Consider the following 26366-nt stretch of genomic DNA (forward strand, 5'->3'; position numbering starts at 1 on the left):
TCTTCCACTTAACTATATTGAATAGGAGTAACTCATTGGAATAAAAGATAAAAGGAGATTTAGATGAACTATTTTCATAAAACAGAAGCAAGTTGTGAGAATGTTTGCCTAACATCTGCTTGACTTTTGATAAATACCATGAAACTGTTGGTCTGTTACTTCCCTAAACCAAAGAGCAACCTTTCCAAAGTACATGACTGGGTTTGTTTTTGACCTCTAAAATTTCAGGAAAACTCCAGAGGCAACATGAATTCAGATGCAGAAAATCTAAGGCACTTCTTCCATAGGAAAGGGAGACGTGAAGTCTTCTAAGAGTTCAAGTTGGTGTCTTTCAGAAAGTTCTTGTCAACTTTGTTTTCAGGGATTTACTATTTAAGGTATATATAATTTGTTTTGCCTCTTGTTCCTAGATCAGAAGAGACTAAAAGGAAATTGTTGAAGTTCTACCTGGATGAAACCACTGTACATAGAAGATTAGAAGGTAAGCAGGGCACTTAGTCTTCCGTTGTTTTATGAAAATACATAGTCTAAAGGTACATTGCCATGGAGAACAGAAGAAGCCAGAGAGATTCTCAAAATCAAGTGCTATTCATCAGTCAGTGTTAAGGATGCTCAGATTAAAGGGCAAAATACTGATATCCCTACCAGAACTGCATTTTGGGGGACAGTTGGGAGATAGGAATACACATATCACAGAACCAAATCCTCTGGGAATTAGGGAATAAATTACACTCACACACATTATAATGGTTGAAATCTGTTTTCACTAGAAATTTTCTTTTCAAAACATCTGTGAGATGGTGGGGTTACTCTCACTTTTCCCACTCTGCCACTGGTTCTCCTTCTTCTCCTAGAAGAGCTATTGTGAGTAGAGGTAAGATATCACCCAAAATAACTAAAACTGGCATTTTGTGACGATGACAGTATGTGAGAAGTGCTGTAAATGAGGTTTGGGAAGCTTTTTATGATGGTGGACTGACTTGAGTTCTTAAAAATACACCATATGCTTAACCACTGTATAAACAGAGTTCTTAAGTCCATAAGGAGTCTGCTTGCCTAATAAATAATCTTAAAGCCAAAGGTCACTTATGTGTACTGTAAAGCACATAAGGGAGAAAATAGTGTCCTTTTTTTTTTTTATTTTATTTTTTTTCCCAGTTTATAACTGCATATTAGGAAGCAGTAGCATCTGTAAGATTTGCAGATGTTGTTGGATCACAGCTGAAAATGTATTTAAAATTATCTGGGTTTTTATATTCTTAAGTATTAAAAGTGATGCCCCAGTACAATAATGCAAACAAAACTACCTTTGTAACATATGTGTTTATTTGCCAGAACATAAAGATGCAGAGGCAATATTACTCAGATTATTAAGAATGAGAAATATGCCAGGTTGCCACTTACAAACCTCTGACTATCAGCAGTAGAATTTCACTTTTTTTTTTTTTTTTTTTTTTTTATCACTTGAAAAACACTATCTCAGGTGCCCTCTGTGTACAGATATCTGCAACTCCCATTATTAAGAATTCAGACCTTAAGGTAGTAACTGTATTGAGTCTTTGAGACCCTGAGAAATCAGCAGGTGAGCATAGTATTATCATTATCACTACAGACAATAATTTCACCTCTGTAACAAAATACATTTTAAAATTGGTGCTTTTAAACAGGTACTTCATGCACCTGATATAGCTTAAGTATATCTTACTTTTATCTCAATATGATAGCCACTTGCTCAGCTTTTGAGTCATGGGTGCTGTAACTGGTGACTTTGTTGAAACTCCAGTAAGAGACACTTCCAAATGCCTGACAGAGGACTGAGGGTGAGAAAAGACTGTTCTGCTCATCTGCTCTGATCTCCTGTCATTGTTCCTGCAGTTAAGTTTTTTTTTCCTTCCTATCACATAAGCAAATGTTATCAAACCCAATAGTCTCAGAATAATATTTACAGTGCAGACTAAAGTGAGGGGGGGGGGGGGAGAGAGAAGGCTTAAAATAAATAAGGCTGACCCCAATTATCTTTGAAAATCCAAGTATGGCAAAGTGTACACACATCATAAAAACATCCTTATCTTGTCACACAGAGGTGGAAGGTGGTTCATTGCAACATGTGGTTCCAGTATTAGGGTTTCTAATGTCACACAGCAAATCAATTTCTAAATTAAAAACAAAACAAAACAAAAAGTAATTTCAGGTTTTTAAAAATCTGATAAGAGTTCTCCATCTGCCATGTGCTACAGTTGACAGCTGCTTCCTTTTGCATAGCTAAGATCAACCTGACCTTAGCCAGCCAGCCTGCGTAGGGTATACAGGAGTTGTCAAACATATTAGTGGAAAGTATTAAGGCTTGGCAGAATTTTCTGTTCTTTGCCTTCTGCCTTTTGCTCTGATTAATACCGATCCTTCTATACTGTTCCTGTCTGTCTCATATTTCTTCTCTGTGTTAGATGCTTTTTAAAAGGAGCGTCATTCAGCTGTATTTGACCTTTTATAGAGCAGTGCTGACTCACATCAAGATTTTATAGGCCTGTTAGTTTCTGCACATGTGCAGAGCAGGGGTCCTCTTTGACCTACAGGAGTTACAGAGAGGGAGGCTTTAGGGGAGGGAGTTTTGGAGGGGATAACTTTCTTCTGAAATAGCAAAGCTTTATTTAAAAAAAAAAAATATATATATATATATATATATATATTTTTAAAGAGCAAAGTTCTATGCAAATTCGAGTGGTAAATAATTAAAAAAATGCAATGCTGCAACAAATATAAACATATCCTTTTATTGTCAAATATATCAAAACCGATTGTTGTAGCCTAAACAGAAAAATATTTTTGTGAAAGAGAGTGGAAAACTTCTGCAGTCTAATGCCAAATCATCATCATCAGTGACAGCATCTGATTTGTCACAGCTTCAGTGTCAAACACAAACACCATCTCAAATATCCGGTAACTCTCCTCTTTTTATTTTCCTCCTCCATTTTTATCTTCCCTCTCTTCATTCCTTGTTCTGCCATGCTCCTTCTTTTATATTTGTTTCAACATCTGTTTCTTTCCTCTTTTTTTTTCAGTTTTCTGTGGCACTGCATTTAATTTGTTAAAAATTTTTCTCTCCTCATCCTCTCTGTGGTTCCACCTATTCCTCCGTACATTTTTGCTTATGTTTCTCCAAATCCTACCACCGTGTTCATCCTTTTTTATCTTTTCCCTGAGTCTTATTCTCTGCACTGTAGTCACTCCTCACACAAACATCTTGTCCCACCGCATGGCACAAAAGCATCAGATCAGTTCATATCTAGCCTTGTTCCAAGATTCCCCACTTTCATTTTGACACTCTTGACAGCAGTGGGAATGATATGGCCTCTTTACTGATTGCACTCACAACCCACAGTACGTGACATCAAATAAGTTCTAGGGCTAGAACACATTTACTGATCTGTCTCCTCCAAAAATATTTTATTTTCTTTCCAACCTTTCATGAAACCAAATGGACTTGTGTATGGCAGAGAACCTACAAGTAAACTGTAAAATCATCATAAAGACATAAAATTTCCTCTTACCTGCAGTTCACTACTGTATACTACATGTACATTCAGAATATTTATATATTGTTTTAAAAATCGTGATCTGCAAAATACATGGCAGTGAAACTGTTAAAACATACCCTTACTCATTGGGTCTTCAGATGCTGAGTTCATCTTGTACATGTCTGTTTACACATGAAAACAGAAGCTCTGTGCAACTGAGTTGGAAAAGTCACAATATGCAGATGCAAATAACCAGAAAAACATATTCTGTAGGAAAAAAAAAAAAAAAAAAAAAAAAGACAGGCAGTTCAAGCTCTTGCTACACTCACTCATGGTACATTTATTTTCATGAGCCCTGAATGCAGAATTCTGAGCAGTACAAAGGAAACCACAAGTAGCTTTAATAATGATTATATGCTCCAGATGAATGTTACAAATGTGTAACAAATGTATTGGCGGTATCTATTGCATTAATACTCTGATTCTTTTTCTGTCTATATACATACATAACCCAATACCACTGTATTGTATGATATACCTTTCATCTTCATAAGTAATGGATGGCACATGTCCTACTAGTGGGAAAAAATACTAAGCCATACAAGTATGTTGTGTGTGCTTGCTCTTAATGTATGATTTATGATTTATTGATGGCTTTTATTTGTCCCTGTTCAAAACAGAGACCACTGAACAGTGGACAGTACATAAAAATCCCCTCCCCCTTTCTTTTGCTTTCATGCATGAGAAATTACTGTACCAAGGGTCACAGTCTGTCTTTAATTCATTTCTCTAACATGCTGATTACACCACTATCACTTAGAATTCTCCTGCTTTTTATGTCACCACTTTAACAAGTTTGTGTCTGCAGTTGTGAAACTTGCATAGATGCTATTATGCAAATCGTGTGTGTGTGTGTGTTTGCTTGTTTGTTTTTCCCCTGCAGTAGCAAGGCAAACTCTTCCCAGCACAAACTGCACTGCTGGATCTGCAATGATATTTGCAAGCACACCAAACACTGAGGTAAACATCTTCTAACTGTTCCTTGTTCATTCGTCTTTCTGGGTCTCCCTACTGTTTGTCTGGTCATTAATTTTACAAGATTTGTTTTTCAAGGTCTAAGCAACAAGGTCGAAGCTAATTTAACGGGGCATCATTTTGTGTTTACACATATATTCTCTTCAGCTAATTAAGTTGACCTACCTAACCTCCATGCAGATAAGTCTGTGTGCTTGTTTATAAAATACATGCAAATATATTGATAATAGAATACATTATTTTTTTTTAATGAAGTTGTCGATTTTATTGTGCCCTTTTGGGAAGCAGTAAATACGAGTTATAATGACCAAAACCAGGTGATATACCCTCTGCAAAGTCTAAAGCAGATCACTGCCCGTCAGACAACTGATCCACTACCAAGTGCCAACTTCTCGCTATATTGCTTCATTTATTTGCTGCCATTTCTCCTTTGCAGTTGTTCTTTTGACGTTTTTGCCAGTTTTTATTATTAGTATTTGTATATATATATTTTTCCATTCCTTGAAACCACTTTGTGAAGGTCAGTGAGATGCAGAGGAAAAGAGCGAGCCTGTCAGAAGGAAACCCGGCCATTGCCTTCCACAAAGAAGTATCCAAAGTTCCTAAGACATTAAAGACGTCGCAGTGAGCAGGGTGGCGATAATGAATGCTTAATTGCTTCAGATGGAAGGCGCCTTCCCTTAGCCAGGAGGAGCCCCTTTGTACGGCAGCTGGTGCCGCTCGTAGGGGGTTGCAGCTCTCCCCTCCGCCTTTGGCTCCACGTCTTGGCCCCAGCCGGGCGGCCACGCAGCCGTGAGCCCCCGCGAAACCACGCGGAGCAGCCAGAGCCGGCCCGGCAGCAGCGCGGCGCGGAGCCTCCGCTCTCTGCTGCACAGCCAGGAGCCGCGGACCCCAAAGCAAGCGCTGCGGGCCGCCCCTGAGGGGTCACCCCGGTGCCCCCCGAGGCAGGCGAGGCAGCCAAGGAGTGGGCAAACCTCACCCGCCCCACAGCCATCCTGCTCTTCCCCGCCAGCACCGTCCCCCTCGGCCATCTCGCTGCCGCTTGTGTTGTTGTTATTTTGTTGATTATGATGTTGCTATTAATTATTTAAAGTTGTTTTTTTGTTGTTGTTGTTTGTTTGTTTGTTTGTTTGTTTTTTTCCTCTAAAGCCACACTCCAGAGCTAGGGGTCCGGGCTGTTTTGGAGAAGAAAATTTCCATTGAGAACGAGCATGTGTATGGTGTGGGAGTGGCCCCACGTACACTCCTTGCGAGACAAGTTCCGTGTGGACAGAGTTTTCCCGCTGCCCCACATCCCCCCTTCTCCCGGCAGTCTGAACCCTTAGAAGTGGGCCGCAGCAGCCGGCGCGGAGCCGGGCTTGGCTTGCTGCTCCCCTCCGGCCCTCTCGGTGAGAACAACGGGGCCCGATCCTCCCCAGAGGGACCTCGTTGGAGCCGTGGCTGAAAAGCGGGCCTTGAGAAACCTCGCTACCTAGGGATTTTTGTTCACCCCAGAGACAAAATCCGCTCTCTATTTCCTGTTCTCGAACACTTCCTGACACGGGGAAGATAACAAAGGGGAAAGTTTAAAGCAATAAATATGCTCCATCCGCCCCGTCCCCCGTCTTCGGCCGGCGCTGAAGCCAGGAGGCACTTGGCCGAGGAGAAATCGGGCTTTCCAGCCGTCGACCGGACCGTTCTTCCCACACAGGGTTCTGCCACTTTCTTAGCATCTTAGAGGATTTTCCTCCCGCCACCCGAACCTCTAGGGTTTATTTTCCTCCAGCTGCCAAAGACCTTGTTCCCCAGCCTGTGCTCCCCCTTCCAGCCTGCCTATTGCAGCCCGGATTCAAGAGGGGCCGGTGCCGCTGCCCTTGTGCTAGAGGCAGGGCTCTCCGAGAAGGCTCCAGGAGGAAAGGATGGCATTCTGGTAACACGATTTAACAAGTCAAATTGCATTATTAAAGTCACGAAGTTTTCCTGGACGCGCAGAAGTCCACTGACAGGTTTTCTTGTGCTTTGATAGATTTAGTGCTGTTTCGGTACACTTCTCCCTCCAGTAGCTAAGACTTGAAGATTTAAGATCGTACACCTCTAGACGATTCAAAGCCTACTCCCGGGGCAGCTAATACACTTCGTGATTGATTTTCCCGCTGAGATGTTTCCCGTTTCAGCCCTGTGAGAAACCTCTGTCCACTCTCGGCACACTGCTGGGATCCTCGCCGCATCCCGCAAGGCAGCGAGGGGAGGTCGGAACCTCAGGGAGGTTTTCCCTTTTGGAAAACATCTTTTCTGCCCAATGCGCCTCAAGAAAAGTTTTAAACTGAAGGATCCTTTCCGTGTGCCCGAGTGGCAAGGCTCTACCGAGCCATCGCGGTGCGGTGGGGCAAAAATACCCATCCTAAGCGCAGGCGGAGTCGCTCTGCGTGCAGGGACCTCGCTGCCTCCCGCTGCGAGGCTCCGAGCCTGGACGGCGACAGCGACGGGCCCCCAGCCCTCACTGCAAGGGCATCTCACTCGACTGTTAACGCTGCCTCCTTTCCGAAAACGACCACTACTTTATTCATTTATGAAAGCAGTTTTTTTTTTTTTCCCCTTTTCTTTATTATTTTCCCCTCTGGAGCCCTCCCGGTTTTCGCCACTAAGCAAACTCAGGGCAGAATTAATAGCTGTTCTTTACGGGATGGAAAGGGTTAATCGCCGCTGTTGATTTGGGGTTTGGGTTGGTTTTGTTTTTGCTATTTTTTTTTTCTTTTTCCCTCGAACGCATACAATCTCATTTGAGCCCCTCAAAGTGGTGAAAGGTATTGATTGCTATGTAGATCCACCGACTTTTAGCAGGCTCCCCAAGCCCCCTTCCCAAAAGTAAATATATAAGAAGAGGAAAAAAAAAAAGCAAGGAAAAAAAAAATATATATACTTTTGGAAGTGTCCCAAATACGTACAAATCCCGTTTTATGTCTTCCCATTCACTTGTATATTGATATCATAAAAGAGAAATCCTTCAGCGAGGTTTTTCTCCCAATACCTTATTCATTGAAACTGGCAGTTCCACTCATTATTCCACTCCCCTAAACTCGATTCTGATGCTGGCTAAATATAGAGCTTCGCCTTCCTGGGAACGCGAATCGAATACACAGTAAGCAAATCAGTAGCACAGGAGGGGGAAAAAAACCCTTGATCAAAGCCCTCCTTTTCTTCCCAATCCTGGTTTGTTGGGGCGGAGACAGGTCTCTCACTTATTGCAAATCATTTGCAAAAATCAAGCTTAAAATGCAATAACCTCTGCCAGAAGTAGTAGATTAAAAAAAAAAAAAAAAGTTATGGGATGGGGTCTTAATAGAATTTAAAAGAGTAAATTATTTTCAAGTAAAGATGAAACGCTGGAAAATAAAACGCGTTCTTTCAGAGTTGGGGATGTGTGTATTTTTAATCAGACTAAATTTTTAAAATGGGGACGTAGACATCCACGGGGAAAAATGCACAAGACGGAGAACGGAAAAACACCTTCCCCGCTTCAGCCTCTCCCACAGAATCCGTGGATGCTGTTCTCGATCACTGGGATGACTCTTTATTCTTTAATTACCACGAACCTTTTACCAGCCCGCAGCCCGCGAGGTCACCCGGGGAGAGGGGGAGTCGGCATGCTCCGTGCAGCGGTGAGGGGGGGGGTGGATATTGGCAGAATACCGGGGCGGAAAGGCACAAAAGGTCAGAAACGCGCCCACCGCGCGGGGCCGCGGCCGGTCGCCCCGTGGCCAGCAGAGGTCGCCGCGGTGCCCGCCTGCGCGCAGCCTGCGCGCCCCGGCGCGGGCAGAGGCCGGCTGGGGAAGGGGCCTCCGGCTGGGAATCGACCCATGCGGAGTGCTGCGCGCTTCCCGTGTCCGCAGCCCTCGCCACGCTGCTCACGCCGAGCACCGCATCTCGCCTTCCGCGGGCGGTGGGGATGCGCGCACGGAGGCCCTGCCAGGGAGCGGCCGCATCGAGCCGGGGGGTGCGCGGCGGGGTTGCTGCGGGCTGCGGAACACAGGGAGGGGATGGCGGGGGTGGGGGTCACAGCGGTGCTCCCCAAGCCCACTCCCGCAGAGCCGTCAGTGTCAATGGGAGCGAAGGTGCGCATTTCCAAAGGTTTGCCCCAAACACGTGCCGGGCTTGTCAGGAGCTGACAAGCGATAATTCTTGATAATTGCTTTTTGGTTACTCAGCTAAAACACAGAGTTATAAACTACATCAATAGGTAGTCTCTTATATACATATGTGTACGCATATACGTAAATGTACACATGTATGTGTAACGCCAGTTTCTTGGAAGCAGAAGCAATCGTTTTGCAGGATTGCGTTTCCCACTGTTTATATAAACGTCGAATATGTAAAGTAAGTGTGTGTGTGTTTGCAACCATATCTTTACCTCCTGACACTATCTTGATATCATTTAAGACAGCTTAGTTATCTCTACAAGTGCCAACGCTGAGTCCCACTTCTTGTTTGAAATAAAGCTGGAGGGTGTGTTTGCTCCCTCAGCTTTGCAAAGGAAAACATCTTGCAAACTAAGTTAGGACTGCGAGGAGATCTGTTGTTTAGCAGCTGTCTCATCAGCAGATGCAAGTTTCAGAACTTTTTCTCGTCCGTTTCATCGCAGCCAGATTTCCCTGCGGGAAGATATTCCGTATGAATATGGCTTTTGCCTCTCTTTCACCCAAACTCTAGACTCGTCGGTTGCCTTTAAAAAAAAAAAAATGTGATGACTGAAAAAAAAATCCTGATGAGTAGTGATTGGAGGGCACTTATATACCACGTTGATGAGGGCGGTGTAATACCCCATATGGAACAGAACACAAAAATGGGATCTAAACAAACTCCAAATGGGACGTTTAAGTTGGGTGTGGGTGTGTGGATTCTGATGGTTCTGGGGTGCACAGGCTGGGGAGCCGCTGCAGCTCTGCGCATAGACTAAAGGAGACGCAGTGGATAGCCTAAGCGGAGCCTGCCCTTTGCAAACACACCAAAAGAAATCAGTGCCCACGGGAAAGTAGCATTTTGCCTGGTTCGGGAAGCTTTCAGATAACCTCCTGCTGCAGCCAGCAGCTTCGCGGGGGCCAGTGCACGCCAGAGCGAGCTGCCGGGTGCTCTGCGCCGGTGCGCAGCCGGGGGCACAGGTACTGCACTGTGCCGTACCTCGACGCGGATCTGAGCATCCAACACCTCCTCGAGGGACCAGCGCCACTCAAACGGCAGAGTTCGCGTCTTATCCCCCCCCCCTTTTTTTTTTTTTTTTTTTAAGGGATTCTCCAAGGGGAAAGACAGGAGCTTTTCACTGTTCTGTGCGAACCTCCATTTTTGGCCAAGCTAAGAAACCGTCTAAACACAAGATGCATTTCTATTTACAGATGAGGGGGGAAAGAGAGAGAGAGAGAGAGAAAGAAATGAAAAGGATCTAAAAGGGACTGGAAAACATAAATAGAAGGGAGGGAGTGTTTAGAGACAATTTAAGGTAAATATTTGTACCTACTTCGATCTCGTGTTTAACAGAAATACTTGAAGCTTTTATTCACAGTTTTAAGAGAGAAGGAGGCTGGAGGAAAACATAAACAATCCCATTTTGCGGCTGGGGCCATGCCCAGCCAGCCAGCCTACCCTCCCTGATCAGGGGAGCGTCGCCTGGGCGAGCCAGAGCAGTGGCGGCTGCCTCCTGGGAAAGATAAACGCTCGGGTAGGAAATAGCAGGATTAACACCACCCTCCCCCCAAATATAATACGTGTACGTACGCATTATATATAATAATATATAATACATAATATATAACATATAATACATAATATATAATACATAATATATAATATATATGGTAAATGCGGCACGGCGAGCCCGAGAGGGGGAAGGGGTGGAGGAGCCCGAGCGGGGCCGGGAAGGAAAATGAAAGGTGTGACGGGAGATAAGCGGCAGGGACGGAGGAGAGCGACAGGCAGAAAGCATAAAGAGAAATACAAATGAGGAGAGAGGAAAAGTTGCCTGCGAGAGCCCCGCGCTGGGGCCGCCGCGCCGCCGGGCGCTGAAATATGATAATGAGGGCAGCTGCGCCGCGCCGCCCGCAGCCAATGGGCGCCGCGCAGCCGTGACGTCCCCGCGCATGACGTCAGGCCAATGGCGAGCGGGCTGAGTTGGAGCAGAGAAGTTTGAGTAAGAGATAAGGGCGAGGCGAGCGCCTGAGCCGCCAGCGCCCAGTCCGGCACCGCCGCGCCGCCGCACCGCACCGAAACGCACCGCACCACGCCGCGCCGCGCCGCACAGCGCAGTTACCGCACCGCGCGGCCGGACCCCGCCGCGCACCCGGCGCCGCGCGCCCCATTCTCTCTCCGCAGCCCTGACAGTATCTCCCACGCCGGTGGTGTTTTTGTTTTGCTTTTTTTTTTTTTTTTTAAGCTTACAGTCTCTATTTTTTTTCCTTTTGTTGTTGTTATGCTTCTGATTTTTTATTATTTTTTATTATTTTTTATTATTTTTTAGCGACAGCTCTCAAACCTACTTTGGGGTCTTAAAACGAAACCGTACACCATTTCACTGTGGACATTACACCCTCTTACAGATATGGGAGACATGGGAGACCCACCAAAAAGTAAGGCGGAATTTTTACCGTTGTTGGAATAAATGTGCTATCTATTGTAATCGTCTCAGGCAGGCGAGCTGAACTTCATTTGAATGGTAGAGAAGGTGCCTTTGTTGCCATGCCTGCATGCTTGCTGTGTTTTAACCTCGTAGCCTTGTATGTTAATAGCCTGGGGTCCTGCTCTTTTTTAAAGTTTGAGGAGCAGGCAAGGTTTTAATGGACAAACCAAACACGGAGACTTAAATTCTCTTCGTGATAGACTACGGTGAGGCTGTCTGACTATCCAGCACCTAGTTCGTCTAGGGGAATTAGCATTAGACTTGCAAAAGAGAGCAAGTGACAACCTTAATGATGCTTGTTCTTGCTAACAACCTAGAGCCCCCTCTTCTATGTCAAAGAGCTGAATGGGAAGCGCAAGAGCCACGCATCCAACGTTTCCAATCAGAGCCTCTTAAAAAATTATATGTAATGTATAGGTGCTCTCCCTGTAAGGAAAGGAATCCGAACGAGCAAACAATAAAATAAAAATAAAACAAATATGAAGTTTGGAGTTTTGATTCTGTGTGAGGCTCTTGAAATGAGGACCTTCACCCCGAAAAATGTTCACATCTGCATTTTAACATATGTTCCGCCTCCTTACTAAACGAGGCAAGGTTTTGATGGCACACTTCAATTACCATCCAAAAGTGTAGTACTCCTTAAACAAACAAACAAACAAAAGAAACCCTCCCAGAGTAAGCCCTATAAGAGAACGACACTAAAAGTGTGTTTATCTCTGTAGGAGAGTAAATGGTTAGTCAATCATGTATTTATTTTCATTTCAGAAAAACGCCTGATTTCCCTATGTGTTGGTTGCGGCAATCAAATTCACGATCAGTATATTCTAAGGGTTTCTCCGGATTTGGAATGGCATGCGGCGTGTTTGAAGTGTGCAGAGTGTAATCAGTATTTGGACGAGACCTGTACGTGCTTTGTTAGGGATGGCAAAACCTACTGTAAAAGAGATTATATCAGGTACGCCGTTTACATTGTTTAATTCTTCGGTGAGATTTTTATTATTTATTTATTTATTTATTAAATTTTATAAATCTAACAGAAGCAGGGAGAGGAAAAATAGTGAGAAAGGGGCAAAAAGACAATTGCTGTATTTTAAGTGATTTTCCAAAGGTACACAGACGGGGGGGGGTGGGAGGGGTGTGTGGGGGAGTTCTAGTCTTCAAGCTTTTTATTTCACAAATTCAAATGCAAATCTCTGTATAAACAAAACCACACTCAGAAACAGCTAGCGACTCGGTGGGACCTTCCTGAGGACTTTGGCAACGTATCCTGTGATTCTATCAAAGTGGGAAATCGTAGGTAAGGGAGAATGTTTTCAATAGCATAGAATTATGGACAACGCAGAACTGAGCAATTTTAACATGACCTAAGAAATGTATGTTTGTTTTTTTTGCAAAACCATAATGGCACTCAAAAGAAAACCACTTCAAGCATTTATGCCGTAAAAATAAATACGTGGGGAAAAATAAAAATAAACTAGGCCTATTAAAAAACAAATAGGTAAAAGAACAGAAAACACGTTGAAGCTTCTTTCAGAATGAAGAAAGCTTTTATGGGAAGGTTAAAACCTAGATTGAAACGTTCCTTCGTTAGTATAACTGACATAATCTTTTTAAATATTAACCCCTTTGGTGATATCTGACTGTCTTTTCTTTCTTATCTTATCTGTACTGATGAATTAGACAGAGCAGATCAAATTGCCCATCAACTGTTGGCGAACAATTGGGTATATTTAGATAATGGAACCGCTTCCTTCCTCACATTAAAATCTGGTAACTGATAAAATGTGAGAGTTGCCAATCCTGACACTATAGAGAAACCAAAGCGGGAATTTCGAGAGTGCTTATTATTTATTCTCCTGGGTCATGCTGATCCATTTCGGTGTCTTCTACTGGGCTTGAAAAAACAGAACTTTGACACTGAGGTAGGGACAGTGTTTTTATTTTTATTTTATTTTTTTTCGGAAAGTTTTGGGAACAAGCACCTACCTACCCTCCTAAAATGCCTTCTCTAGTTTCTTTGTAATTCTGAATTGAAATAAAACGGTTGAGTCTTTTCTTCTCCAGTACACAATTCATAACCAGATCATTTGTACAAGCCATGCCGTGAGGTTATTCTCAAAGTTTTACTGTGGCGAAAAAGAGCCCTATTATTATTATTATTATTATTATTATTATTATTATTATTATTATTATTATCTTCTTTCAATCGCACTTTGGAGATGCGCTACTAGCGTCATCCTTTCACAAGTTTCACATGAAGGGAAAACGTTTTAGACTGAGGTGTACTCACTTACCTCCTGCAGGAACTCAGTGGGAGAAATTTAAAAAACAACAACAACAAAAATGTAACTCTTATAAGTTTTTGCGCAGTACACTTCATTTGCTACAGTTTTAAAAGTAAGTTGTCCATTATGTGCAAGTCGGCTTTGAATTAGACCATGAGCCTAATCTATAATTGTCAGGCATGTAGGCAACACCCTCCAACTTTTGTACCTATTAATGCATACACTCTGCTGTTTTGTAGTTTACCAGTTTTACAGTTTGCTGTTGTTGTTTCTCAAAACATTATAATTTGCAAATTATATGAATGTAAGGCGAGTACAAGTCTATAGGCATAGAAGCTAAATAAGTGTGTAAATAAACACGTACACACAAGTATACATCACAGGCTGTATCGCTAATGAAGTGTACTGGTGAGGAAACGGGTGTGAATGAATACTAGCTCAGTTTTAAGAGCAGCTTTTACAGTTCTGTGAATTGCATCCACGTTTGTGTGTGTGCGTCTGTGCGATTTGCGGAAAGATTATTAATTTTACTTAATACCAAAGAGTACTAGCAATGAGTACTGGGTGGCAGCCGAGAGACAGCAGTTATAGACACCGGAGTTGGAACATTTTCTCCTGCTCATCTACCAACGGGTGAGCTGTCCCCCCTCCTCCACGGAAGACGAGGAACCCCCCACCCCCTCCCAGAGACGCAGTAGTTGCTGTGGGGGGCTGTCGGCGAGAGGTTGCCCTTTCACTCGTGCTGTAGGGCTTCGGCCCCGGTTCAAGGTGGGAGAAAGTAGGAGGGGAGAAGGAGCTGTGAGGCTGGCTTGCAGAGCCAGAGCATCGAGAATGCCTTTTAGCAGGGGGCGGAGGAGGGGAGTTGCACTGCTAGTGAGTGTGCATGTACATAAGGATATAAGGGGGTGTGTGTGCCTCTAGCTGTTAAATAAAATGAACCTAGCGAGAGAGGGAAAGGGGAAGAGCGCCGGCAGAGCCGCGTCCCGAAGGCTATGCCGACGGGAGCCCGGCCACGCGTTAAACGACAGAAGTCCTGAGTAGGTTTCTCAAAAAAAAAAAAAAACAAACAAACAAAAAAAAAAACACTTGGTGAGGCAGGCCTGTTTGGGCGTGTGGAGTGGGTGTCAGCCTCGCCAGCTTCGCCTGTCCCCAGTGTACCCGTGCGGGACGGTTCAGCTGCGGGCCCGTCCAGGTCAGGTTCCCCCACCGCGACGGCCGGCGTGAGGGCACAGACGCACCCTGGCCCCGAGCAGCACGGGCTCTGGGGCGGGAGGTCGGCGTCTCCCGGCGGAGAGGGGTATTTTTAAATTTTTTTCTTCCAATCCTTCCGTCCCTTCTCCTTGCCCACCGCCGTATCTGACTCTCCGCCACATTTTATTGCGGGGGGTGAGGGGAAGGAGGTAGTCAGCGCACCGCCAGCAGCAGAATCCGTTTTATTCCTTTGCCCTTCTGGCTCCCGTATTTTCAAGCCTTATTTATCTTGTGTGCTGCGTCTGGCGCGGCTACGCGGAGCCACGGGCTGCCCACGAGCGCAACTGAAAACCTCTCTCTTTCTTTTTCCCCTTCCTTCCCCGCTCCCTCCCTCCCTATTCCTCGCCCTCCCCTTTCCCCCACCCCGTGTTCTCCCTCTTTCCCTCCTGTCTCCTTCTCTCTGGGCTGGGCCCTGCTCAGGTTATACGGCATCAAGTGTGCCAAGTGCAGCATCGGCTTCAGCAAGAATGACTTCGTGATGCGCGCCCGCGCCAAGGTGTACCACATCGAGTGTTTCCGCTGCGTGGCCTGCAGCCGCCAGCTCATCCCCGGTGATGAATTCGCTCTGCGGGAGGACGGCCTCTTCTGCAGGGCGGACCACGACGTGGTGGAGCGGGCCAGCCTGGGCGCCGGGGACCCCCTCAGCCCCCTGCACCCCTCCCGGCCGCTGCAGATGGCAGGTACCGCCCGCACAAGGCGCCCGGAGGGAGCCCACGGGGTTTGGGGGGCTGCGCTCCTCCCAGCCTGCGCGGCCGCGGAGCGCCACGGGTCCGGCTGCCGACACCTGCGCGGGGTCGCGCCGCGCAGCATCCCCCATTCGCCCGCCTGCATCCTCCGACGGCCGGGCAGCGGCTGCGGGAGAGCTCCCCTTCCCCGAGCCCCCGACGGCCGGGAGGAGGTCTGCGGCGCGGACCCCTCCGCGGCCGGTCCTGCGGAGCACGGGGAAAAGCTGCTTGAAGCACTGGTGGAAGCAGGGGCCGAACAGAGATAGACTTCATAACTACAGGCGAGCACTTAGGCTGTAATTTAAAACTGTCAAAAAACTAATCTTCAGTAATTGCCTTTTAAAGTGACTCTGCCGTCTTGAAACGTTTTACGTGTTTTGATGAGAATTTCATCTTAAAACTCAGCATTGTCACTTCGCAGTCGAACCACCTTGCAACTTTACTCACACTTTTAGTTCTCGTCATGTGCATCAGATAGTCAGGGACGCTTAGCAGAAGAGGAACGTTTCTTAGAGACAAACAAAGCTCGATAAAATAATGTTTGCCGGCAGTGTTGCTGGGCAAGTAACTATAACATGAAAGGTTATTTACAAACACTGCTTTGTTTAAACGGGCTACTTTCCTGCTTCTGAGCATTTTTTTTTTCATATCTATAGACATATCTATATGAGGGGAAAAAAACATTACGTAATAGATAATTTCAGAATTTTAGAAAGGTTGTACGTGCTCTGTAGGGTGTATTTGTGCATGTCTTTGAAAAGCATATTGTGTCTGCAGGTAAAATACTGCTAATATTTGAACCCTCCATATTATCTTCATCGAATCATTGCTGACACTGTTATAAGCAGATAAGTCAGAAGCCCGGCGTACTTTTCTCCACTTTAAAATTGGGGAAGAATTAATCTTTTTTTTTCTTTTTTTTTTTTTTTTTTTTTTTTTCTTTCCTGTCATTTTTTTTAAGTATTCAACAAAAGTTGACATAAATTCACCTAACACCTCAACTTTCTAAGATAGACGCTTGTCTCCTGAGCTCTGGGATACGGAGCTCTCACAGGACTTCTCTCCGTCGTCACGGTGCAGTGGATTTGGATTGTTATGCTTTAATTTGGAAGCACCAAACAGCCGGGAGCTGTTACACGTTATCGTGGCCTCTGGCTAAACTGAGATAGATTCAGTATACAAGAAGCAGACCCGAATCATGATTAATTTTAAAAAGTATTCTTTTATTATTTTTCGGGCCAAAAAACTGTTTTGGTGATTTGTCAGAACATAAGTACATAAAACCCTCCCCCTCCTTTCCTAATGCACACACACCTTTGTTAACTCGCCCTCCCCTGCCTAGGCTCATACAGGTTCAAGCTTCTGTCATTAAGGGTTTTAGGAGGGGTGGATTGTTTTTGCAAATTAATTATCTGTGGAGTCAGAAATGTCAGTCCTGTCACTCTACCAGCGCATAAAGCAGAGGCGGCAGCAAGAGCTCGGGTAGAGGTTACTGCCTGAATGGCCTTTGAAAGGGATTCACCCCCCCCCGCCACTCCCACCACTCTCGCCTCCCCCTGTCCCACTGGCTTAGATTCAGAGCCTCTGCAGACTCCCTGTTTCCTACTCATGGGGATCCTATTCCTCCCTTCCCCTTCCCTTACAGCAGAACCTATCTCTGCCAGACAGCCAGCTCTGCGACCCCACGTCCACAAGCAGCCCGAGAAGACTACCCGAGTCCGGACTGTCCTCAACGAAAAACAGCTTCACACCTTGAGGACCTGCTATGCTGCCAACCCCAGACCTGACGCCCTCATGAAGGAGCAACTGGTGGAAATGACTGGCCTCAGCCCGAGGGTTATCAGGGTTTGGTTTCAAAACAAGCGGTGCAAGGACAAAAAGAGAAGCATCATGATGAAGCAACTTCAGCAACAGCAACCAAATGACAAAACTGTAAGTGGCTTCAGTCTCTGACCACGCATTGCCTTCCTTCCTAAAGAGAAACCCATAGGCTAAGGCCAGCCTGTCCAGCTTCTGGGGCCGATTGGGCGCATTTGATTTTATGGGAGCTCCCTTAAAACAAACAAAATAGTACCATTTAAATATTATCTGCTTGTTCTGCTCTCAGTGCAATTAAAACAGACCACAGAGAGAAGCAGATATAGGCTGCTCAAGCGAACACATGTATTTTTGTGGGGCTGAGGATTCGCAGTGGATTAGTCTAACTTCTATGCAGCATGAATTGCGACCTGCAGAGCTTATGGGATGTAAAAAGCCCAGCCTTGTGTAATATTTATATTGCAAATGCAAAGGACTCCTTGAGGGAAAATGACGCATTCACCCTCTTCAATGGTTTTACACAGGAGTAAACCCAGAAGTAAAACCCATGAGTGAAAGGGTAATTTGGTATATTTCCTTAGCACTTTATATACTACAATGTGTGTGTTTCTCGGCGCATTTACTGTAGAAAAAAAAAAAAAAAGTGCAAAGTTTTTGGAATTGCCGTCGTGTCTTCAGGTTGCTTAATAAGTATATGATTCTTGCGTAGAAATATATTGAGTTCTTGTCTGCAGGCAACTTTTTTTTTTTTTTCCTGCTGTTGTTGCTAATCTACTTGAAGAAGAGTCTGTTACTCTCTCTCTGTATACTGACTGACCTGAGAATGACTATTAATTCATAAGGCTGCCTAGTTAAGTGGAATTTAAGGAGTTTCATTTTACCGTGTTGGAATGCAATAAAACACGATGTTATTAACTCGCCTGAACAATCTATTCGTCGAGGGTTGGAGTTATTTTGTATACAGTGCCTGATCCACAGGGCATACCGGGGAGCTGGTGTTTCCCTTTTTAATATTTATTTATTTAGTTATTGCTTTTGAAAGAGCATGGTACTGGAGCTCCCCAGGTTTATCGTTCAGAGGATATACGATCCAGTTAAGGTCACGCAGAACAAAAACAGCCGGGATGCAAACTAGAAAGCGAGCATGATTAACCGTTTCTTGTGCCGAGCCATCGGCAGCCGAGACACTAGCTATTCGCGTTTAAGAAGGCTGGGAGGGGCGGGAGGGAGGTTATGCCTTGAGAGAAATACGAGGATTAAAGGGAAAGAAAGTAAACTTCCAGTGTGATAAATGCAGCGGGGCAGAAATGGACTGACCTAAAGTAGAATAGAGTAAGACATTCACAGCAGATTAACAAAGCAAATATAAGCGACTGTATAGATAAGATAGAAAGCAGTTTATTGACTCAGCGCTTATATACAATAAAGTTAACCAAGCTCATTAACATCTTTTGCTGGGCTGTTTACAGAATATCCAAGGGATGACAGGAACTCCGATGGTGGCTGCTAGTCCAGAGAGACATGACGGTGGTTTACAGGCGAACCCGGTGGAGGTGCAGAGTTACCAGCCGCCCTGGAAAGTCCTGAGTGACTTCGCGTTGCAGAGTGACATAGACCAACCTGCTTTTCAGCAGCTAGTAAGTGTCGGTTCCCAGCCAGAGCACTGGGAGAGTTCGCTGCCCCACAGCCCCTGGAGATGAGCAGTCCAGGCTAGCCGGGTTTTCCTGAAATTACGAGGTGGGCATTTTGACACTCTGTAAATGAGGTGAATTAAACTGATTTCGCAGGGCTTGGTACAAAACGGACCGCAGATATTGTCGAGGTGAGTGCAAGCTGGGTAAGGCCCGACCCAGGTCTGCGTCCAATTCAGCTCGCACGCCCCGGAAAACCGAAAGCTCCTCCATTTGAAATACTAAACTATTCTTCAGTGTCATTTAGTTGTATGCACGTTTCTGAAAGGAGTTTCAAAAATTTGTTCCCCACTCCCACTTCTGGCCATTTTTCACCGTATAATATACAATAGACTTAAAAACTATGGTTGCAACATCAGCCTGAATCCTTCTTTTGTCCCACAAACATGAACAGTTTAACTAAAATGTCGAATTCCTTGTTTTACGTATATAAATCTCGATATCATTTTATACTTCTCTATTTATATATATACACACAAATATATAACTAGAGCATACATTGTTGTGCTTTGGAAATAGAATTGTTAGTACGTATTCACATGCAAAATTCAAACAATGTAATGAACTGCCTTAAGCCAAAAGAAAACAGATATTTTTAAATAAATTCTGTTTTTAACTCAATTCCTTATGCCTACATCATTTGGCAGCTCATATGGGACCATATCATCAGCAATACTTAGGCCCAACCAGGTGAATTAAGGACAGAAGTTCAACCTTAACTCAATTTCCTGGCCTAAGTGTGTTAAAACCAGATCTTTAATATAATAAGGTATGTTGTGTATGGTTTTTCAGTGATTCCAAATAGTACTTAATGATGAAACATTAATATACAGACCCTTCTTTGATATGTCAGGAATCTTTTTCCATATAAGTGATGGAAGATGAAAGTTTTTAGCCATGTCAGGAGACATATTCAGTCTTTTTACAGTTTAGTATCATAATCCTTTGCAGGGTTCCCTTATTATTATTATTATTAATATTATTAATATTTATTTATTTATTTACTTATTTATTTCATTGTTTCCTGCTAAGTTGCAGGCTGCAGCCTGCTTGCCTCCCCTGGTGCACTATGTTCATTCAGCAAACTGCAGCACAGAAACAGAGCTGTTTGCACCATCTTACTTTGTGTAACCACTAAAAGCAACATTTTCCTGCTTTAATCAAGCTGTCAAACAGGCACAAGAAAAAATGATATCCTTCATTTGCCTTGTTTATTGTGTCTTAACAGAATAGGATACTTTTAAAACCTTTGAAATATATATATATATATTTAAGGGATCGGTCTAAAGAAAAGTCATGGTGGAATATGGAGAGGCCAAATAAGGGTGGGTCAAATATATTCACATATAGAGATGGATAATTCATTAGATAGATAAATATTGATGTATATTGTGCATAATGTCTGATACTGAAAAGAGATAAAATAAAAGATTGTGGATGGAACAGACAGTTAATCGACCATCCAGGGCACTTCTCTATTCTGGAAAAGGCCTTAATCACAGGATCGCCCTGTGGTAGGTGCCAAAGAAATGCATTTGGATTAACAAAGTTCCATCCTTCACATTAGGCCTTTTCCCAGCACTTCTTCTAAACTAAAAGGAGCTGTGGACCACATTAGGATGGAGAAGTGTAACCTTCTTTATCAAACTGTCTCTTGTTAGAAGAGATACCAAATGCTTCAAATCGCAAGTGAAATAGGATGGCTTGTTTCAAAAGCTTTCTTCTCCTGGATGCTTCTCACAGGTTTATTTTAATAAGTGCACAAAGGGCGAAAAATGTAACATTGAAGTTTTGTGTCAAAAAACACATGCATTCTTAAATAATTGACAAGAACATCCTGTTGGGATCATCACTCTTGCAAGACACAGAAGAAAGCCGCACTAATAAGGTTGTTTGCTCCCCCCCCTCAATCTATTTTTTTTTCCTTCATGATTTGCCTAAGTCCTGAAGAAGATTCCTATGAAGTCAGTGGGGTAATTAAACAAAACAACAGTGACATAGACTCCCATGGAAATGTATCTGGTCATTCAGCTGCATGACTGTATATTTATTTTTGCATTTTTCTTTTTCTTGGAGCGCAGCTCTTCTTTGATTGTTACAAATGTAATAATTATTTTATTTTTTTCCAGGTTAATTTCTCAGAGGGAGGACCAGGTTCCAACTCTACTGGAAGTGAAGTAGCATCTATGTCCTCTCAGCTCCCAGATACACCCAACAGCATGGTAGCCAGCCCTATTGAGGCATGAAGAACGTTCACTCAGATTTCTGTTGTTGTTGTTTCTGCCCTTGCCCTCACCTCTGTTGGAGAGAGTGGGAAAATGATCGCATTGGGACTCTGAAATTTAGTGGGGAAAAGTATTTAACATCCCTGTAAAGGAACCACTCCATGAAATGAATGGAATCATGTTTGAAAAGACAAGGTAATATGGTAGCAACACTGTGAAGACAATCATGGGATCTTACTAGAATAAATATTAAAACAACAACAACAACAAACAACAACAAACAACAACAACAAAAGCAAAACAAAACAAAAAAAAAGAAAACAAAAACAAAAAAAAACACTATTCAGTGTTCTTAAGGGGATAAAAAAAAAAAGACATTTTCAAAACGTAGAGGATTTGTACTCATGGATCTCAGAGAAAAAAAAAATACGTGAAAAAAAATTATCTTTTCCTTTGACTGCACATCTTAGAGAGAAACCAAGGTAGAGGGACTTTCTATCGAGTCCTTCCTAATCCGAATGGTGCTGTTTCTATATTGGTCATTGCCTTGCCAAAAGGAGCTCCAGTAGGTTTTCCATCATCAGGAAAGAGACGATTTAGCCCTGCATTGTTGAAAGATTAATTGCAGGAAGGTGGAGCTGCATTGGTTTGCAATGTTGTTTTTAGTTGACTCTTAACAAGGGGTTGTTTCCTGGGTCTCTTATAGCATGTACTGTAGCGGAGTTTTGTTTTTGTTTGGTTGAGATCCATCCTCTATCAAGTCTGAAGCGATTAAAAATAGGTTTTTGAATTATTCTTTAAAAACCAATTTATAAAAGCATTGCAACAAGGTATACCTCTATTTTGCCACAAAGCGTCTCGGGATTGTGTTTGACATGTGTCCGTCCAAGAACCTTCCCCTCCCCCAAAGATGTGTATAGTTATTGGTTAAAACGACTGTTTTCCCTCTTTCCCTCTCTTTCCCTCTCTTTCCCTCTCTTTCCCTCTCTTTCCCTCTCTTTCCCTCTCTCTAAGTAAATAAATAAACAGAAAAAAAGCAAAAAAAAAGTAAAAGAAAAGGAAAAGGAAAAAAACACCAACCTTTTTTGTTTGCTCTTGCATTGCAAAATTATAAAGTAATTTATTATTTATTATCGGAAGACTTGCCACTTTTCATGTCATTTGATTCTATTTTTTTTGTTTGCTGAAGTAAAAGAAAAAAAAAGAAAAAAAAAGAAAAGGTTGTACCGTGGTCTTTGAATTATATGTCTAATTCTATGTGGTTTTGTCTTTTTTTTTTTTTTTCCTTAAATATTATGTGAAATAAAAGCGCCATATGTAGAATTATTATATCTTCAGGACTATTTCACTAAATAAGCGTTTGGAATAGAGAAAATAATAATATTAATATTAAATAATGAACAAAGTTCCCTCTTAAATATTTGCAAGTTAGCAGCTAAAATACCTGAAATAAAATATTGCATGCAAAGCCTGTCATTAGTGAATACAAGGAGTGTGATATTTTATTACAAGTATTAATGACCGGCTTGTAAATTTCCGTTTCAACAACTATATCAGGGCTAGTTGGATGCCTTAGCTTTCAATCGATAACATTAGAAACTCTCTTGTTCTCCCCCTCCCCCTATCCTTTACCTTTAAAAGTGATATTACTCTAGGCATGATCTGACATAATGTTAAGACGTCTAAAGAACCGGGAGCTCAGGCTTTTTTCTGAGTTCTATTATTTTTTAAAAATAATAAAAAGAAAGTGCTGTATACCAAAGCCTCGTTGTTGAGATTGTTAAAGTGACCTGTACTTTAAGTATAAGCTCCTGATAAAAGGGACGCTTTTTGCTTAACAAGTCAAGTATGACCATTATTTATCAGTGTCTGCTGTCAAAACGATTGAAAAAAATGCTGCAGAAGGAGTAGAATGAGGGATATTGCTGTGAAATTGCACGATCGGTATTCCTTATTTTCTGTCGACTTCCCTCTCTTCACTCCCTCTTTTCTTCCTTTTTTAATTTGCGGGGGAGAGGGTGGTGAAAGCTAGAAACGTGGGCGAGTTCTTGGGGAAAAGTAGAAAGAAGAAAAAAGTATTGGAAAGGGTTGTTTTTGCTCCAATTCAAGTGTTCCCTAGTGCTCCTGGCCAGCACAAGACAAACGCTCACTTTAAAAAATCCTTAAAGACTGGAATATACAGAGATTTTTAGTGTGACAAGGACAAGTTGGTTTGCATGATAGTTACTCCAAAGCCTAATGTTTTCTTAACATAACCTTCTTTTTCCTCCCTCCTCCCTATCTCAGTCCACTCTGAGCAAGCTCAGCTATAGAGATAAACCATTTCGTCAGTAGAAAATAAAATAAAATAATAATAATAATAATAAAGTTTAAAAGCCTCATACAAGGATTTCAATCATCCTGATTAGAAACTGGATTCATTTTGTATGCTCAAGTGTAATACATTTTTGAGTACTTGATAAATATTTAAATAAATATGAAATCTACCTTAAACTGTGTGACCAGTAACACTTGTGTTTTCATGCAGGATCAGAGGATTGGTACGAAGCTTCGGGGGGTGGGAGGGAGAAAGGGTGTCATTTCTACACGGTGGTCCGACGTGTAAGTTGTCTGAGTCGCTCTTACTGGTGAGGGTGTTGGGGAGGAGATGGGGTCTCCGACTCGGGGCGGGGGTCTTCAATTGGCGCAAAGTCAGGGCAAAACCGCGGCCTGTGCATTCGCCTACCAGCTGGCGCGTAGGTGGGAAGCGCGGCCACTCCTCGAGAGTTATGCGTGGGCGCCCAACTTGCGAGAGGGCATAGCTGAGGCCTCCTGGCAGGACCTTGGGGCCGGTGAAGACCTGCTATCCCCGAAGGCCGCATTTCGGCTTCCGCTCCCGTCTCTGGTCTCTGCTTGCGCGGGGGACGGAGCTCATCCTTGCGCTGCGCGGAGCCCCGCGGGTCCGCCGCGCCCTGCTGGAGGCCCGGGGCCGCCGCCAAGATAAGCGGCTCACAGGGGGGCAAAGGGCTTTGCATTTGGACTGGCAAGGGAGCGACCTGTTCCTCGAAGCGCACACGGTATCCCGGACTCGGGGAGCTGCAGCCGAGCTCTGGCTCCGGTCTTGCAGCTGTTGGGGGTCCCCCCGCTCGAGATGTGTCTGCATCCGCGCCCACCGCGGGGCTCCTGTCTACGCCCCACGGAAAACCTTCTGCCCTCACAAGCCCACACATCCCCTCGAGGCTTGTGAGGGGCCTGCGGTTGCTCTTGACATGGCCGCCCTAGGGTCTCGGGTTCGACGTCGATGTGCGCGTCCCCCCTGCTCCGGGTGCCCTGCTGCGCGGCCCTGGGGCCCCAGGGTCACGCCAGAGCCTCCCCCAGAAACTTCAGTGAAGCACACCTCGTCTTATTTTACAGTTATTTAGTTTGCTCGCGTGTGTATTCCTTGATTGCCTTCCGTTCTCCTTTCATTTTCATATATTTGTGGAATATTTCTTCCCTCCCCCAAAACTTTGATTTTTTTCCTCTCTGGTACAAATAGAGACACACTTTCGAGCCGTCCCTCCTAGTGCCTTCAGGAGAACACCCTTCCTGAGCTCGAGCAGCAGTATTTGTGCAAGAGAGAGAAAACATCCTCTGTATGAAATACGTGTACTTATGGTGCTCTGTGCAGGTCCCTGCGCCGGTCATCGTTTTTTCCCACACGCGGAGGGCGGCAATTAACATTCCCAGCTCCGCTGTTTTCTTCGTGCTGCAGCCCATCTTAGTGATGGCAAATAAGGTCTGTTAAAGCCTGCTACCATTTCTATGCGAATTTTGTTAGCACACACAGAAGCCAATATTCAAACTCTTCTAATTTCAATATTTGTGCCAGGTTAATTAGCTCTCAGCATCTCCAGCGAACGCAGGAGTAAGAACGCTGAAACCGGGGGTGTGAATTCCAGCGCAGAGATCAGTCGAACGTCTCCACGGTGAGTGCTTGCTTTTATACACGTATGCCTAAATAGATATTGATAAATCCACTCTGGATCACCCAAAAGCGGCAGTGAGGAGGGAACGGCTGGCTTGGGGAGGACTCACTTGCCACCGCTGTTGCCCGCCGTAGCCTGAGCGCACCACCGGGACGGAGCCCCGTACTGGTCTGGGTCGCCGGTGCCAGGCGGGTTTCACGGCACGGCCCGTGCTCACCCGTCTGCACGCCCGAAGTGCCGGCAGCGTTTTACGGTGCGAGGTGCCGCTGCTGGGCGCTTTGGGCTCTTCAGCTGAGCTGTAAGTAGTTAATAAAGGGGCTGGGAAGAGATCCTGTTTACTGATTGTTCCTGATTGTTGTTTTCTTGATAACAGAGCAAGCCACTGAATGACTGTTTGAGCTCAGGCGCCACAAACATAAACTTAACAGCTCCCAGTGTGCCGGCCCTGCTGGAGGATCACTCCTCACCTCCCGGGACTTGTGAAGTGCAGGCGGAGAAGGCAGCTCCCAAGGAGGCGGCGGGGAGACAGGCTCCGGGGGGGGCGGGGAAGGCTTGCTCTGTGACCGAGCTTTCCGTATCTGCTGTCCTTAGTCAGAGAAAGGGGTGCTAAATTAATCGGTGCGTTTCCCCAAGGCTTCTGCCCGTGACGGAGGTCGGGGCAGGGTCCAGTGCGTCTCTCTTCACAGCATCCTAGCCGGAGGATGCGGCATTTACAAAAGGCGGCTGTTTCATTTTACCGAATTTCCTTGGTGCGGCCGAGCCGCACTGCACAAGTGCTCGGGGCTTGGCCGGTGCCGAGGAGGGAGAGCGGCGGAGGCGGGGGAGCCGCGCAGCATCTGTCCGCGGCCGCATCGCCCGGGACCCGAGAGCGGCAGCACCGGGGAGGCCTCCCCACTGCTTTTGGGGCTGCACTGACTACCTGTAGCTTCGGCTTTCTCTAGGGGCGGCGAGGAGGGAGTTGTGGGGAGAAGGAGAAAGATTGTAAAACAAGACTTTTTTTTTTCTTCCTGGAGTATATTTTTTGCCGCTCCCCCCCCTCCTTTATTTTTATTTTTATTTTTATTTTTATTTTTATTTTTATTTTTATTTTTATTTTTATTTTTATTTTTATTTTTATTTTTATTTTTATTTTTATTTTTATTTTTATTTTTATATTTTTATTTTTATTTTTATTTTTTTATTTTTATTTTCTCCGGGCAGACAAAACAGAGCAAGGTGTGTTTGGTGGGAG

The 26366-nt window shown here is 44.3% G+C and overlaps 1 protein-coding gene and 1 long non-coding RNA gene across 3 annotated transcripts; both read left to right on the plus strand.

Annotated features, from left to right (window-relative positions):
* Positions 1-10713: 10713 nt before the first annotated feature.
* On the plus strand, positions 10714-23696 carry ISL1 (ISL LIM homeobox 1). 2 transcript variants are annotated; one of them, XM_038171258.2, is made up of 7 exons: positions 10714-10912; positions 11035-11143; positions 11959-12148; positions 15150-15409; positions 17100-17386; positions 18742-18909; positions 21093-23696. In XM_038171258.2, the coding sequence occupies exons 2-7, from the start codon at positions 11116-11118 to the stop codon at positions 21207-21209; spliced, it is 1050 nt and encodes a 349-aa protein (XP_038027186.1). In that variant the 5' UTR covers positions 10714-10912; positions 11035-11115; the 3' UTR covers positions 21210-23696. The 2 variants fall into 2 exon arrangements, with proteins under 2 accessions (XP_038027186.1, XP_038027187.1); XM_038171259.2 differs by lacking the exon at positions 10714-10912 and having other exon boundaries at positions 10922-11143; positions 17103-17386.
* A 306-nt stretch (positions 23697-24002) lies between these two features.
* LOC140000712 (uncharacterized) lies at positions 24003-26090 on the plus strand. Its single transcript, XR_011805873.1, has 3 exons — positions 24003-24945; positions 25039-25135; positions 25509-26090. It is a non-coding gene; the product is annotated as an uncharacterized lncRNA (long non-coding RNA).
* The last annotated feature ends 276 nt before the right edge of the window (positions 26091-26366 follow it).

This window comes from Anas platyrhynchos, chromosome Z (genome assembly GCF_047663525.1).
Source record: "Anas platyrhynchos isolate ZD024472 breed Pekin duck chromosome Z, IASCAAS_PekinDuck_T2T, whole genome shotgun sequence".
Classification (NCBI taxonomy): domain Eukaryota; kingdom Metazoa; phylum Chordata; class Aves; order Anseriformes; family Anatidae; genus Anas; species Anas platyrhynchos.

Excerpts from the sequence above, each read along its gene's own strand:
- ISL1 (XM_038171258.2), top strand. The coding sequence starts at position 11,116 with ATGGGAGACATGGGAGACCCACCAAAAA. Across the intron at positions 17,387-18,741 it reads AGCAACCAAATGACAAAACT|AATATCCAAGGGATGACAGG; the intron begins GTAAGTGGCTTC and ends GGCTGTTTACAG. Across the intron at positions 18,910-21,092 it reads AACCTGCTTTTCAGCAGCTA|GTTAATTTCTCAGAGGGAGG; the intron begins GTAAGTGTCGGT and ends ATTTTTTTCCAG.